The 13,086-nt window shown below is 28.5% G+C and overlaps 1 protein-coding gene across 1 annotated transcript in view; it reads right to left on the bottom strand.

Annotated features, from left to right (window-relative positions):
• Positions 1 to 5,298: 5,298 nt before the first annotated feature.
• LOC124809912 (uncharacterized) overlaps positions 5,299 to 13,086 on the bottom strand; it is a 41,351-nt gene continuing 33,563 nt past the window's right edge. The window contains exons 5-6 of the mRNA XM_065789031.1: positions 5,876 to 6,177; positions 5,299 to 5,732 (exon numbers count right to left, since the gene is read on the bottom strand). Of these exons, the coding sequence (XP_065645103.1) occupies positions 5,379 to 5,732; positions 5,876 to 6,177 (656 nt within the window). The 3' untranslated portion in view covers positions 5,299 to 5,378. The remainder of the gene's footprint in view (positions 5,733 to 5,875; positions 6,178 to 13,086) is intronic.

Here is a 13,086-nt window from a genome sequence, read left to right as displayed (position 1 = left end):
TGTTAACTGCATCCAGCAACTGTCTTGTAATAGGTCTCGTAGGTAAAGTCTTTAGAAGTAAGCAGAACAGTTCTGCTAAGCAGCCTCAAACCCCTACTTCATCTATTAAGCTGGCGGCAATGTAAACCTGCATTACATTATTTATATTTATTATTTGTGCTACTTCTATTGTGGCTATGCAACTCTTTTTGCTTTCTCCTAATGAGAGTACAGCTCTAAAACTCAGTTTAATAGTTCTGAGGCCGCCTGGTAGGAAAGTCTCCTAAACTCTGCGGTAGCTCTTTGTGTTTGATTCCATCATCAGCTGAAAAATATCAGTGTATTAACAATTTCATGTTGCGCTTGGATGGTGTTCCTTTTAATGTTTTTGGTGCACATTAGCAAGGCCACATAGGGAGCTCTATTTTACAACTTAGGGTTAATTAACAGGACTGAGACAACTGCATAGCTCATTGCTTAGGAGGCCATGCTCTATCTATAAATGAGTCAAGTTTTCTTTAAATTTAAATTATGCTTAAAGTAACCCAAAATATTAAACATTTAAAGTTATCCCCACCAAACAACTATTTTAGTAAATCTTTTACAAATATTTGTGGTCTACAAAGCAACCATTTGTCAGTTGAATTTTACCTCTTGCAAAACTTACCAGACTTGCTTTCTTTTGGTGAGACTAACTTAAATTCTGCTTTTCGTTCTTCAAATCTCAGTGTTGATGGGTACTATTCTTTAACTTAAGACTCCAACAGTTACATGATTGACTTAGGACTATACATACGCATCATCTCACCTATTTGTTGTGAAATTCGGTTCGGATCCTTTGATCATTCTTTTATGTACTTCTGCTAAGCACCTCTTCATTCTATTACCTTTCTGTTCGTTCTTTATCGTTCACTTTTTTTCCCAAAAAAGAAAACAATATTATATTTATTGCATTCTTTTAGATGTTATTTCTGATCATAATGACCATGCTCTTTCTCTTTACCACTCTGCCAATATTGTTGTTATTGGTGACTTTAATGCTCATTACAATGAATGACATGGCTCTAACGCCACTGACTCATTTCTCAATCTTTTACTCAGATAGTTAACTTTGTGACTGGTTTTTCTGACAGCTCTAATCATTTACCTTCACTATTTGATTTATGTTTGTCTTTGATGCTATCTCGTGTTCAGTTTCTCATTTTTCTCCTATAGGTGGTTCTGACCATGCAATTTCTATTAATATTTTATCTTGTACTTCTTCTTTGTACTCACCTTATACTACTTTGTACTCACCTTACACTACTTACTAGTACCCTAAAAATGACTAGGATTCTTTTTGTGATTTTCTTCGTGAGAGTCCTTGCGCTGATGTCTTTTCTCTCTCAGCTGATAAATACGCCTCTTACGTAACCTCCTGGATTCAGGAAGAAATAGATACTTTTATTTTTTCTTGTTGGTTCCAAGTCTATCATCAATATATTCCATAGTTTTTATCTTCTTGTGCAGCTGCTATATCTAATCCTAACCATTTTTTCATCTTTTTCAAAAGACAAACTCTCTTGAAAACTAACGGCTATTTATTATTGCAAGAAATTATTGTAAAAAGGTGCTGACTGATGCTAAGCTCCATTACTCTCAGTTCACTAAGCTGTGTATTTTATCTCAGAAGCTTAGCTCCAGAGGCATTTGGCAAATCTTTACCAGTGTCATTAACAAGGGTAGGTCCAACATTCCATTTCTCATTTATTGGACTGATCTTATTACCTCTCCCAAAGATAACGCTAAACTATTTGCAAAGAACTTTTCTTTTAGTTTGACTTTTGTTCCAGTTTTTAAAGACTTTGGAGAACATTCTGAGCGCTCCATATATTGTTCGATCAGTCTTTTTTCTGTTATTGGCAAGATGTTTGAATCTTTGATCAATAAATTTCTCACATCCCATTTTGAGTCAAATAACTTACTGTCAGACAATCGATATGGTTTTTGATACTCTCAGCTGACTCGCTAACTGCTGTGACTGAAAACTTTTATCGTGCATTAGATGGAGGCAGAGAGGCCTAGGGCTTTTGCTTGACATACCTAAACCTTTCAACAAAGTTTGGTATGTTGATCTTTTCCATTAGCTTTTATCATAAGGTGTGTCTGGGAGAGCTTTTGAGATTATCAAATTATTTTTTTCTAATCGCTTATTAAAGCCATTTTCGAAGGTGAACGCTTTTCTTCATTTCCAGTAACTTTTTGGGTGCCTTAAGATTTATTCTTGGTCCTGTTTTATTTTTTATCTAAATTAATGACATTATTGACAACCTTAATCTAAAGTAGGTCTTTTTTCTGACGGCTCATTTTTATACTCCTGGCTTGACAAAAATTCTTCTCTTTGCAATCGCTTAGAACAGACAGCCTATATCGAATCTGATCGCACTTCTGTAACAGATTAAGACATTCAATTGGCTTGTAAATTTTAGCTTCAACAAAACTAGAGATTATCTCTGATTCTAAAGAGAGACTTTTTTCTTTGAATGTGTTTTACCAAACTTTGCCTAATATGAAAAAATCAGGAAGAAGGTGGTTTTTTGGTTTGGGGCTTGACCCCCAAGGCTCTCTACTGTTTTCCTTGTTCTCTCTTGGGTGCAAAAGCAGTAATCAAATGCGGGTAGTTGTCTCTTCTTTGTTAGAACGGAGGAGCGAGGAATAAATGGAGAAAATTCATAGATTGTGTAAAACAGCATCAATCCAGCCCATTGCACTAAAGTTTTAACATGGATTGTAAAGATGTATACATTTGTTGTACTAGCTCATCTGGTATAGATTCAGGTAGCTCCAAAAGTGAACCAGTTCTGTGACAGCTAAATGGAGGAAAATTATTTGTTGATTTTCGGCGTTGACATTTTTTTGGCTTCTGAGATTTTAACTTTTTTGCATAACTTATTAAAAAGTTCTCTCAATATTAACTTAAATTACTCATATGACTCTTGAAATAATTTAAGTATAATTATTATATACGATTATGTTTGCAGGTGAAGCAACACACGTGAATTGGAAAGATAATTGAGAATTTCTTGTCGGGATATATATATATATATATATATATATATATATATATATATATATATATATATATATATATATATATATATATATATATATATACATATATATATATATATATATATATATATATATATATATATATATATATATATCTATATATATATATATATATATATATATATATATATATATATATATATATATATATATATATATATATATATATATATATATACATGTATATATATATGAGTGCCGATTACCTCTTTCTTCTTTGAGAATGCGGTTGTGTCATTCGAAGTGCAGCTGTTGAGGCAATACAGGATGGTTTCTACTTTACTGTCATAATCAATAGTACCCCCGATACATCTCACACTAAGCAGATAGTCTTTGTTATTCGTTTTCTCCTATATGAAAGAGAAACTAATGGCTGACAAATCAAAGAACAATTCTTGGGTGTTGAAGCTTTCGAGTAGAAGAAAAGAGTCAATATAGCCAAGTTTATCACTGATGTGATTGCAAGGCTAGTTTTGCATATTCAAAACTGTCGCAGTCATGGATACAACAACAGACCCATTATGCTAGGTACTTAAAGGGAGCTCAACCCATTAGTAAATTAAATCTTTGTACGTATTTTTTAGTGCCAGTCCTACTCGATAGAAAATCCACACTCACGATAATCACACCCAATAAAAATCCTCAAGCGACGGGAATTTCACTGTATAGACTTATTACGACAAGGCGGTGCTCTAGTACCGACGCGATCAAACCACTTGCTATGATGCCAAAAGAAATGTTGGCAGCTCTTAAACATGCCATAAAAAACATGGATCAGATCCAATGAGCAGTTCAGTCAAGCAAGAACCTTAAAATAATGGTTATTTTCTTTTAAAATTTTATTGCTAATTACGATTTAGTACAAAATCCTTATTAATGTTAACGACGTTAGTCGTCTTCTACAATCTAAAGCCATTACCATCGATAACAAGCTACGTTTGATTGAACAGCTTTGTTGGGCTACGTACTGATTCAAGATTTGAGGCGAACAAGATAGTTGGCAATATGTTTTCATTCATCTGGTTGAATAATGATGATCTTTTCATTCAAAGCTTGAAACTTGCACGGTTTTATGTAAGAAACGTGAAAAAAAAGAATTTAGCCTTTCAACAACGCACGAAAAATAATTCAAAATCAAATTTTCAAAAAGAAGCTTGAAAGCCTTTTTCCGTACATTTGCATGATGATCCGGATTTTCAACATCATTCCCAGTGAAAAATAAAACCGCGTCCCACATGGGTTACGCGTGGGTTCCGTGTGGGATTGATGGGATTTACGTGGGACGGTTTTTCCCATATGGTATCCGTATGGAAATTTGTCACCTTAAACCCATGTGGGTAATCCCACATGGGTTACATGTGGGAACCATATGGTATTTAAATACCATATGGTATAATTGAAAAATATTTTTAATTAAAATAATCAAAAGGTCAGTAACGCAATCACACACAGAACCTCAGCAGCTGACACAGGAATTCCTGTGTCAGTTGCTGAGGTTCAACGGTCGTTTAGTAAACTGAAGATTTTAAAAAGCTCTCTCCGTTCGACCATGAACCAGGATTGCGTTACTGACTTTGTCACTTAACATTTTACAATTTCTTGGTTTGAAGTATGGGCGCCATTGACTCTCTCAAAGGTCCTGATGCAATTCTTAAGATCGAATCATTCTTTAATCATGTACAATCACAAACGGTCTAATGTCTTATCTTTTTTAAATTATAGAAAAATATGCATTAATTAAACCATAACAATAAATCACAAACAAAGTGTACTTTATATTTAAGTTTAAATTTTGTATTATATTTAAATTAAAAACTTATATTATAAATAATTTTGTTTAAAATATTACGTGACTTGAAATAAATAATAAATGAAATATCGTGCTCGTGTATATATATATATATATATATATATATATATATATATATATATATATATATATATATATATATATACATATATATATACATATTTATCATTACTTTATATATTTATATATACATACATACTTTATATATATATATATACATATATATATATATATATATATATATATATATATATATATATATATATATATATATATTTATATATATATATATATATATATATTATATATATATATATATATATATATATATATGTATATATATATATATATATATATATATATATATATATATATATATATATATATATGTATGTATGCATATATAAATATATAAAGTAATGACAGAAAAAAACTAATAGCTTTAAAACAAAAAAATCAATACTTTTAAAAATATTTATTACGGAGGCAATGTTTTTTGTGGTTGTTTTGAACACACTTGACAAAACTGTTTTGACAAAATAACAGCGTGTAAATTCATCAACTTTTCCTTGATTGTTGAAAACTCCTCCAGCAAATCATTTATAGATGCAGGCTCTTCTTTGAAACCTTTTTTAAAAAATAAACTCATTGGAACATTTGTATTAACATCGTTTATTTTGTTCTGCTTTTGTTCATTATAAATGTTATAAATAAATGGAATCGCATCTTTTATGGAGAAGGTAACTACCAGCACTAACATAATTATTAAAGTATATAATATGTAATTAACTTTTAAAAGGTCGTTTAAACTTTGCGCAGAGTCAATGTCAATCTGGAGGAAAAAAAATCAAAAAATCAATTAAAATAATAAAAATCAATATATAATTTATGAAAATAAAAAAGTATATAGATATAATATATAGTTAGTATTCAACAGCTAAATACTTTTGAATTTTATAAACTTATAAATCATACATTAGGAATTTTTTGAAAAACCTCTTGCACATCCTTAATAATATCTTTTATGTTTAAATGTTTTAAACAATAAGAAACTTCATCGGCTGGGGATTCATTAAATGAAAATGGTTTAGCCATCAAGTTAGTTTCGTTACCAAAAGCTATTAAAACAGGCGAAGCTGCGTCCAATAGCTTGACGAGAGCAACGTTTTTATATAGTAATTTATAGTCCATGTGTAACAAAACATCAATGTTTATAACTCCATACTCAACTTTGTTTGAATTCACATCGTCAAGCACATCTTCGTAGGAGTTGTATACTACATAATATAAATAACATAACATAAATAAAAAACGTCTTTTTAAAATTATGATGTATATGTATATATATATATATATATATATATATATATATATATATATATATATATATATATATATATATATATATATATATATATATATATATATATATATATATATATATATATATATATATATATATATATATGTATATATATGTATGTATATTTAGAGAAAGGGAGATTTAGAGAGAATCAGAGAGAGAAAGCCAGTCATCACTACTAAAACATGAAACCGAACCTTCTTCTTTTTAGCAAGGAAGCAGGCAAACTGCTACCACGCAACTGCTACCACGCAATTTTTGCAATTAACGCAAGAATTGTAAGCACCGCACAGTGGAGTACTTGACAGAAGAAAGTTGATCAAAACTATTTATATTTTATATTTATTCAGTTTTCATTTAAACGACTTTCAAATAAACTACTAACTATAAAAAATTATATTTAGGTTGTCAGAGCAGTCAGAAGCAGTCTAAGGATAAAACAAAATAAAATTAATTTTCTTTATTTATTTTCAATACTAAAAAAATATTTTTAATAACTTGAAAACATTTAATCTTTTCTAAAGACGCACTCCATTCATCTTCATCTAACTCTTCGCACAGTGTATTGCTTTATATGTACAAGCTAGATGGATAAAATATTTTTATTCCTACAAGCTAGATGGATAAAATATTTTGATTCCTAAGAATATAATTAATAACATTTTGGTGTTTTATTGATTGGTTACGCATTTTTTTTGGTCTTCAATTAGGCGTTTAGTAGTTTTATCAAGTATGGCTTGTAGGTGAATGGTTATATATCAAAAATATGTTCATTTAATAGATAGCATACTTTTTTCGACTTGCATAGACTAAAATAAAAATAAAATATTACGTCGCGATTCAACTGCCTGTCACCACAAATAAAGTCTTTTGATTTTTTTTGGCAATTCCAAACTTTTTCCAATTGAAGTAGCTTGGTTTCTGTTCCCTAACAATATGCTGCTTCAACGGCTGTGGACAACTCAGTTGCACTTTGCATTTTTACTTAGTCTTCAAACTTCCGTTTTCGGTTTTAAAGGACAAATCTTCAAAGTTTTTTTTTTGCGCTGTCCTCAAATCTCTCCAGATGATGAAAAAGGATATTACTGATATATACTTATTTCAAATTCTACATCTACTCCTTTTAACCAACTTTTATTTTGTTTAAAATTAGGTCCGGACCATTTATTGCGAATTTTGATGCCATATATGGGACTTTTAACTGCATAGACCTCTCTGAGTCTCTAGTTACATCAGTATCAAAAATCTAAAAAAAATCTTTGTATAATAAAATCCAATAATCGATATTTTTTTTTCTAGATTGTGTTTTGCTGTTCTTCAAACAAATCCATTTTTGAAAAAGAGCGTACATGATCTGAAAAAAATTAGATAGCGAAAAATTGTGGATTGATGTAATAAAACATTTTATACTGTTGTATACCTTAGGGCTTAAGCTATACCCTGTAAAAAATTTATTTCGGGTACATGAGAATACAAACAGTTATACTAGTTGAAAAGTTATTACTTTTTAATCGAAATTATATAAACTTCTGTTAACAAGTATTTTTTTTTATTTAAATTTATGAACTAATTTTTACCATTTTGTGATCAACAACACGCTTACATTAAGAGTCATCAATGGAGGTTACTGATAATCAATGAAAAGTTTCTGGAGACTATTGTCTTACTTGTTGCCTTATTGCTTTCTTTATCAGTTTTATTTTAATTAAAAGCCGTTCAGCAAAAAAAAGATAATTACACTACACGTACTAAAAATTCAAATTAGTATGCGTATAAATGCAAAGAGGGAGCAATTAAGTTTTTATTTTTTCTTGCAATTTTGTTGAAAATGCTTAAAAAATTTCCCGAAGTAATATAATCCTTTAAACTATTATGATGTATAATATCTTCTATAAAGTTGTCCTTTATGAAATTATTAGCATAGAATTGTATCAGTTCACGTGCTAAAAAAATTAATTATATTAAAAAGCCGATTTTTGATTGTTTAACCAGCTGAACGAGGATCTAGAAGAAATTTTCCAGAAGATTGATCTTCCTAATTTGAAATCTTGATTGAATTTGTTGAAAGAAATTATCTTACGTAACGTTTATTGTTTGTTTATTTTGCCGTTTAATAACTTTTACAATTTAAAAATTTATAAATAAAAAAAACTGGCGGGGCAAGTTGAAGACATTATTTTGTCTTATCACCGAGCCCCAATCGTACGTATTTACAATAACTGTATAATATATTTATACTTTACAAATTATTTATCGAAAAACTGAAAGAAAAGTAAAAAAGAAAAACAAAAAATAAATTAATTAATTAAAATGCACGTATTTACAAGAGGTATTTATATACGTATATTATACAAAGTATGTATTGAAAAATATGAAAATAAAATATATAACAATTTGTAATAAAGTAATATTTAAATAAAGAAAGAAAAATTAAAAAATAAAAGAGTACTTAATTTACAAAAACAATAGTATTTATGTATATTTTAAAACCAATTTGAATAAAAGTAAAATAAATAACAATAAATTAATAGTTAAAAAAAAATATTCGAGAACTTAAAAAAATGTTCAAAACTCAGATTATATTTCAACAATAACTTTTAAGATTAGAGGAAACACCAATTGAATTGATGAAAAAAAAAAGTTGATAAATTCTGAGTCATTTTATATAAATGAATTTTAGTTTAAAAGAAGCATTTAAAATCGGATATGTTAAAATCCATAAGTAATAACACCTGTTTCGATTAATTTTTAAACTGTTGTATACTAACTTTTTTCGTGCAATATTAGGAAACTTTTTCCACAAATAAGGTCCACGATATTGAATTGAATATGTAATTTGTTTTGAATTATATTTAGGGACAATGTAGTTATTATCTGGAAATTTTGTCAGGTATTTATGCACTACTTATTTAAAATAGGACAGAAATATTTTAGGAGATACTCCGATCTTTATTTTATACATGAACATTAAAACTTCGTGTAAGTTGATTCTATAAACGTTTAATGGGCCAAGTATACTCAGAAGAGGCTCACATGATCCAATTTTATCAGCTCCAAATAATATTCTGCACGCATGTTTTTGTTTACTGTACAATTTTTTTAATTTTGTATGATTTGTCCTTGCCCATGCAATATTACAATAAATCAAATAACAATGAATGAAAGAAAAATCAAACTTTTTAAAGATTTATTATTTAGAAATGGTTTAGCTCTATATATCATGGCAATACTTTTTGATATTTTTTTCTCTTTGCTTTTTATATGTTCACTCCAACGTAAATGTTCATCTAGTATTATGCCCAAAAAGTTAACTGAAGTTTCTCTTTTAATGTTAGCGTTATTAATTATTAGATTTGGCAGTTTAACGGGAATATTTTTTAATTTATTTACTGTATGAAATAAAATAAATTTGGTTTTATTCACATTTAGAGACAGTTTATTACTTATAAACCATTCATTAACCTTACCCAACTCTTCGTTAGCTGTTTCAAAAAGTGTTTTAGTATCTCTTTGGGAATAAAAAAGGTTAGAGTCGTCTGCAAAAAGAATACAATTTAAGAAGTTTGTTGCTAAATTTAAATCATTTATATATACTAAGAATATTAAGGGTCTTAAAATATTGGTCAAATAGCTTTTGAACCAAAGTAAGTTATTATTTTTTACTCCATAATTTTCAAGTTTTTTTATCAGTATGTTATGGTTTACATATCAAAAGCCTTTGACAGATTAATGAAAACTCCTGATGTAAAGAAGTTAGTACATAATGCATTTGTTATTTGATTGACTATTTCAACCACTGCTTGTTCAGTAGAACATTTTTTTTCGAAACCAAACAATATGTTTTGAATACAACATATTGTTTTCCGATAAATAATTAAATAGCCTGTTGTACATTATTCTTTCAAGCAATTTTGAGAAACACGGTAATATAGGTATAGGTCTATAATTAGAAATAATAAAGTCATCGCCAGTTTTAAAAACCGGTGCGATTCGTGCAATTTTTAATTTATCCAGGACAATACCTGTTTTAAAAGAAAGATTAAAGATGTGAATCAAAAGAGGTTCGATTATAATATAATCGAACCTCTTTTGTTTCACATCTCTAATCTTTCTTTTATGATATTATCATAAACAGATTTTGCAACACTAACATTAATATTATCAAACCCAGCACTTTTGTTAGTTTTAAGATTATAAACGGCGGTTCGCAATTCAATTAATTCAAGATTAGGTTCATCCATAATTTTATCGTTTATTTAAATAAGACTCAAATGAAGTTGAATTTAGGGGAACTTTTGATGCCAAATTTTGGACATCATTTTATAAGTTTTTTTTTTTTTAAGTATTTATCATATAATTTTTGTTTTCTTTTTGAGGATTTTAGTAACCCATTAGATATCCATGGAGTCATAAGTGTTTTTGTGTTTACAATAATTTTTTTTTTAGGAAACGCTGTTTCATATTGCTTGCAGAATTGACTTAGAAATAGATCATATGAGTTGTTAGCATCGTTTGATTGCAATACCAGATTCCAATCAAAGTTGTTTCTTAAAAGGTTTTGAAACTGTTTTACATTGATCTGTCGCCTAAATACAGTAGTTTTAGAAGAAATGTTGTTATTTATTATGTTATTAGTAACTAAAAATGTTGGGAAATGATCTGATAAGTCAGTTTTGATTATACCTGTGTTAAGACGGTTATTATAAAAGTTATTATAAGAAGTGTAGAAGAGTTTTTACTCTCGTTGGCTTGTTTATTGTTGGAATTAAGTTATTTTGAAGAAGAGTGTTAATAAATTTTTTTACATTATTATTTGAAGCGTATTTTTATAGTTCAATGTTTAGATCCCCAGCCAAAAAGACACGATCTCGCGTTATGTTAACACCTGTAATGAATAATTTAAGATGAGTTTTTAATTTTTTTAATTTACCAGATGGTGGTCAATATGTCGCGTTTACAATTATGTTTTTTGTGTTTTTATTTTTAAATTCAATGCATAATGACTCACAATCTATTTCATTAACACAGAGATCGTTACGTAAACTTACACCAAGTTTCCGTAAGACAAATAATTTCAAAGTCATGTTTCAATTCATCCAACAAAAACTTAAAGTTTTCGAAATTTTTTTTTAAACTTCAAATATTAATGTTTAAAATTGAAAAAAAAGTTTCCTTTTTTTGTAGATATTGGAAAGATTCGAAAACTGTATAGTATTGACTTTCAAATATTTGTTGATTAAAATTATCAAAGTAATTCTCGTCCCTGAGAATGATATTTCATCAAAAAATTTAATTATTAGGTTTTCCTTTATTTTTTTGTTTATTTGTTTTTGTTTTTTAAAAAAAAAATAATATTGATAATAATAGAAAATGAAAGGGACATTTGTATAAACACAAAGTTGCAAATAAAACAACAAAACTTAACTCTTGCTTTCTTGGCACGGTTTTTTTAATACCCAATCGCGTACAATTAGCTTATCATACGATATATATGCTAACTTTCCCAGCTGCCTTTCAGTATTCATTCTTTCTCTCAAGTCTTTTCTTATTACGTTAGTTTCGTAGCAAAAATCTTCATTAATGAAAATACTTTCCCCCTTTAATTTAAAAGAATTTTTTAAAACCTCTACTTTATCTTTGTAATCTAAAAGTTTTATCATGATTGTACGTGACTTTTTTGCATCGTTGCGTCCGCAGCGATGCATTCGTTCAATTTTAACATATTTTATCCCTAAAGTCTGTTTAAACAGTTTGATCACCTTTGTTTCACTTTCCGTCCATGTTTCATTTTCGTTTTCTTTTAGTCCATTTATCCTGAGTTTATTTCTTCGTGACCTTTTTTCAATTTCTTTTAGTTTTTTTTTAAGGTCGGTAATCTCAATATTTTTATGTGCTACAATTTTAGAAACTCTTTCTTTCTCGGTAGATTCAATATTATTTTTAATCTTTTCTTCAATGAGTTCTTCGTGAAAACTTAAGCTTTTTTTTATATCAACTATATCCTTTTCGAGTCTTTTAATTTTTTCCATACTGTCGATAACATTTAATTCTGCTTTCTGTTGTCTGTCACTTTATCGTTGTCTTTATCTGTCACTTTATCGTTGTCTGTCACTTTATCGTTCTGTTGTCTGTCACGTTATCTTTGCATTTGCACTAATGAGTTCAAGAACGTTTTCTTCTTGTTGTTTTATTAGTAACTCTATGTCTTTCTTATACTCAGAAAACATTTCTCTAAACATATTTTTTATTTTGCTAATGGTAACTGCTATATTTAACAATTAAATTGATAACGTTGAAGATATTCAAATAGAATTATTGTTTGGGGATCTCAAAGATTAAAGTTATATTTCCAGTTTATCGTAATACATTTTTTATATATTTATTTGTTTTATCAAAAGTTCTATTTTAAATCCAAAATGGCCTGCAACGGCTATACTTTTGCCAAAACATCAAACCCATAATATGAGAATGAAACCAAGACTGGTTAATAGCGAATAAATAATAAAAATAATTTTTTTGATTATTAGTAAAGTTAACTGAATTAAATCAATTTCGTCAACAACTTGCAAAGTTTTGTACGAAAAGGTTATTTAAAATAATCACAGTTTTGAACAATTTAAAAATTTTATTTGAAAATTAACTTAATTTAGCATGTCAGTGCTAAGGTCAAAATCATTTATAGCTTGAGTAAAATCTGCAGTAGTTTTTCGTAGTTGTTTTGCTATTGGTTTTGTATTGGCAATCCGAGCTGACCGCTTTGTGTCCGAAAGCTTGTGAAGCGATATTCTGTCCAACTGTCGAAGATTCTTCCACATAGCCAGTG

Source organism: Hydra vulgaris, chromosome 01 (assembly GCF_038396675.1).
Source record: "Hydra vulgaris chromosome 01, alternate assembly HydraT2T_AEP".
Lineage (NCBI taxonomy): Eukaryota > Metazoa > Cnidaria > Hydrozoa > Anthoathecata > Hydridae > Hydra > Hydra vulgaris.
This window is presented reverse-complemented; position numbering and strand designations above follow the sequence as displayed.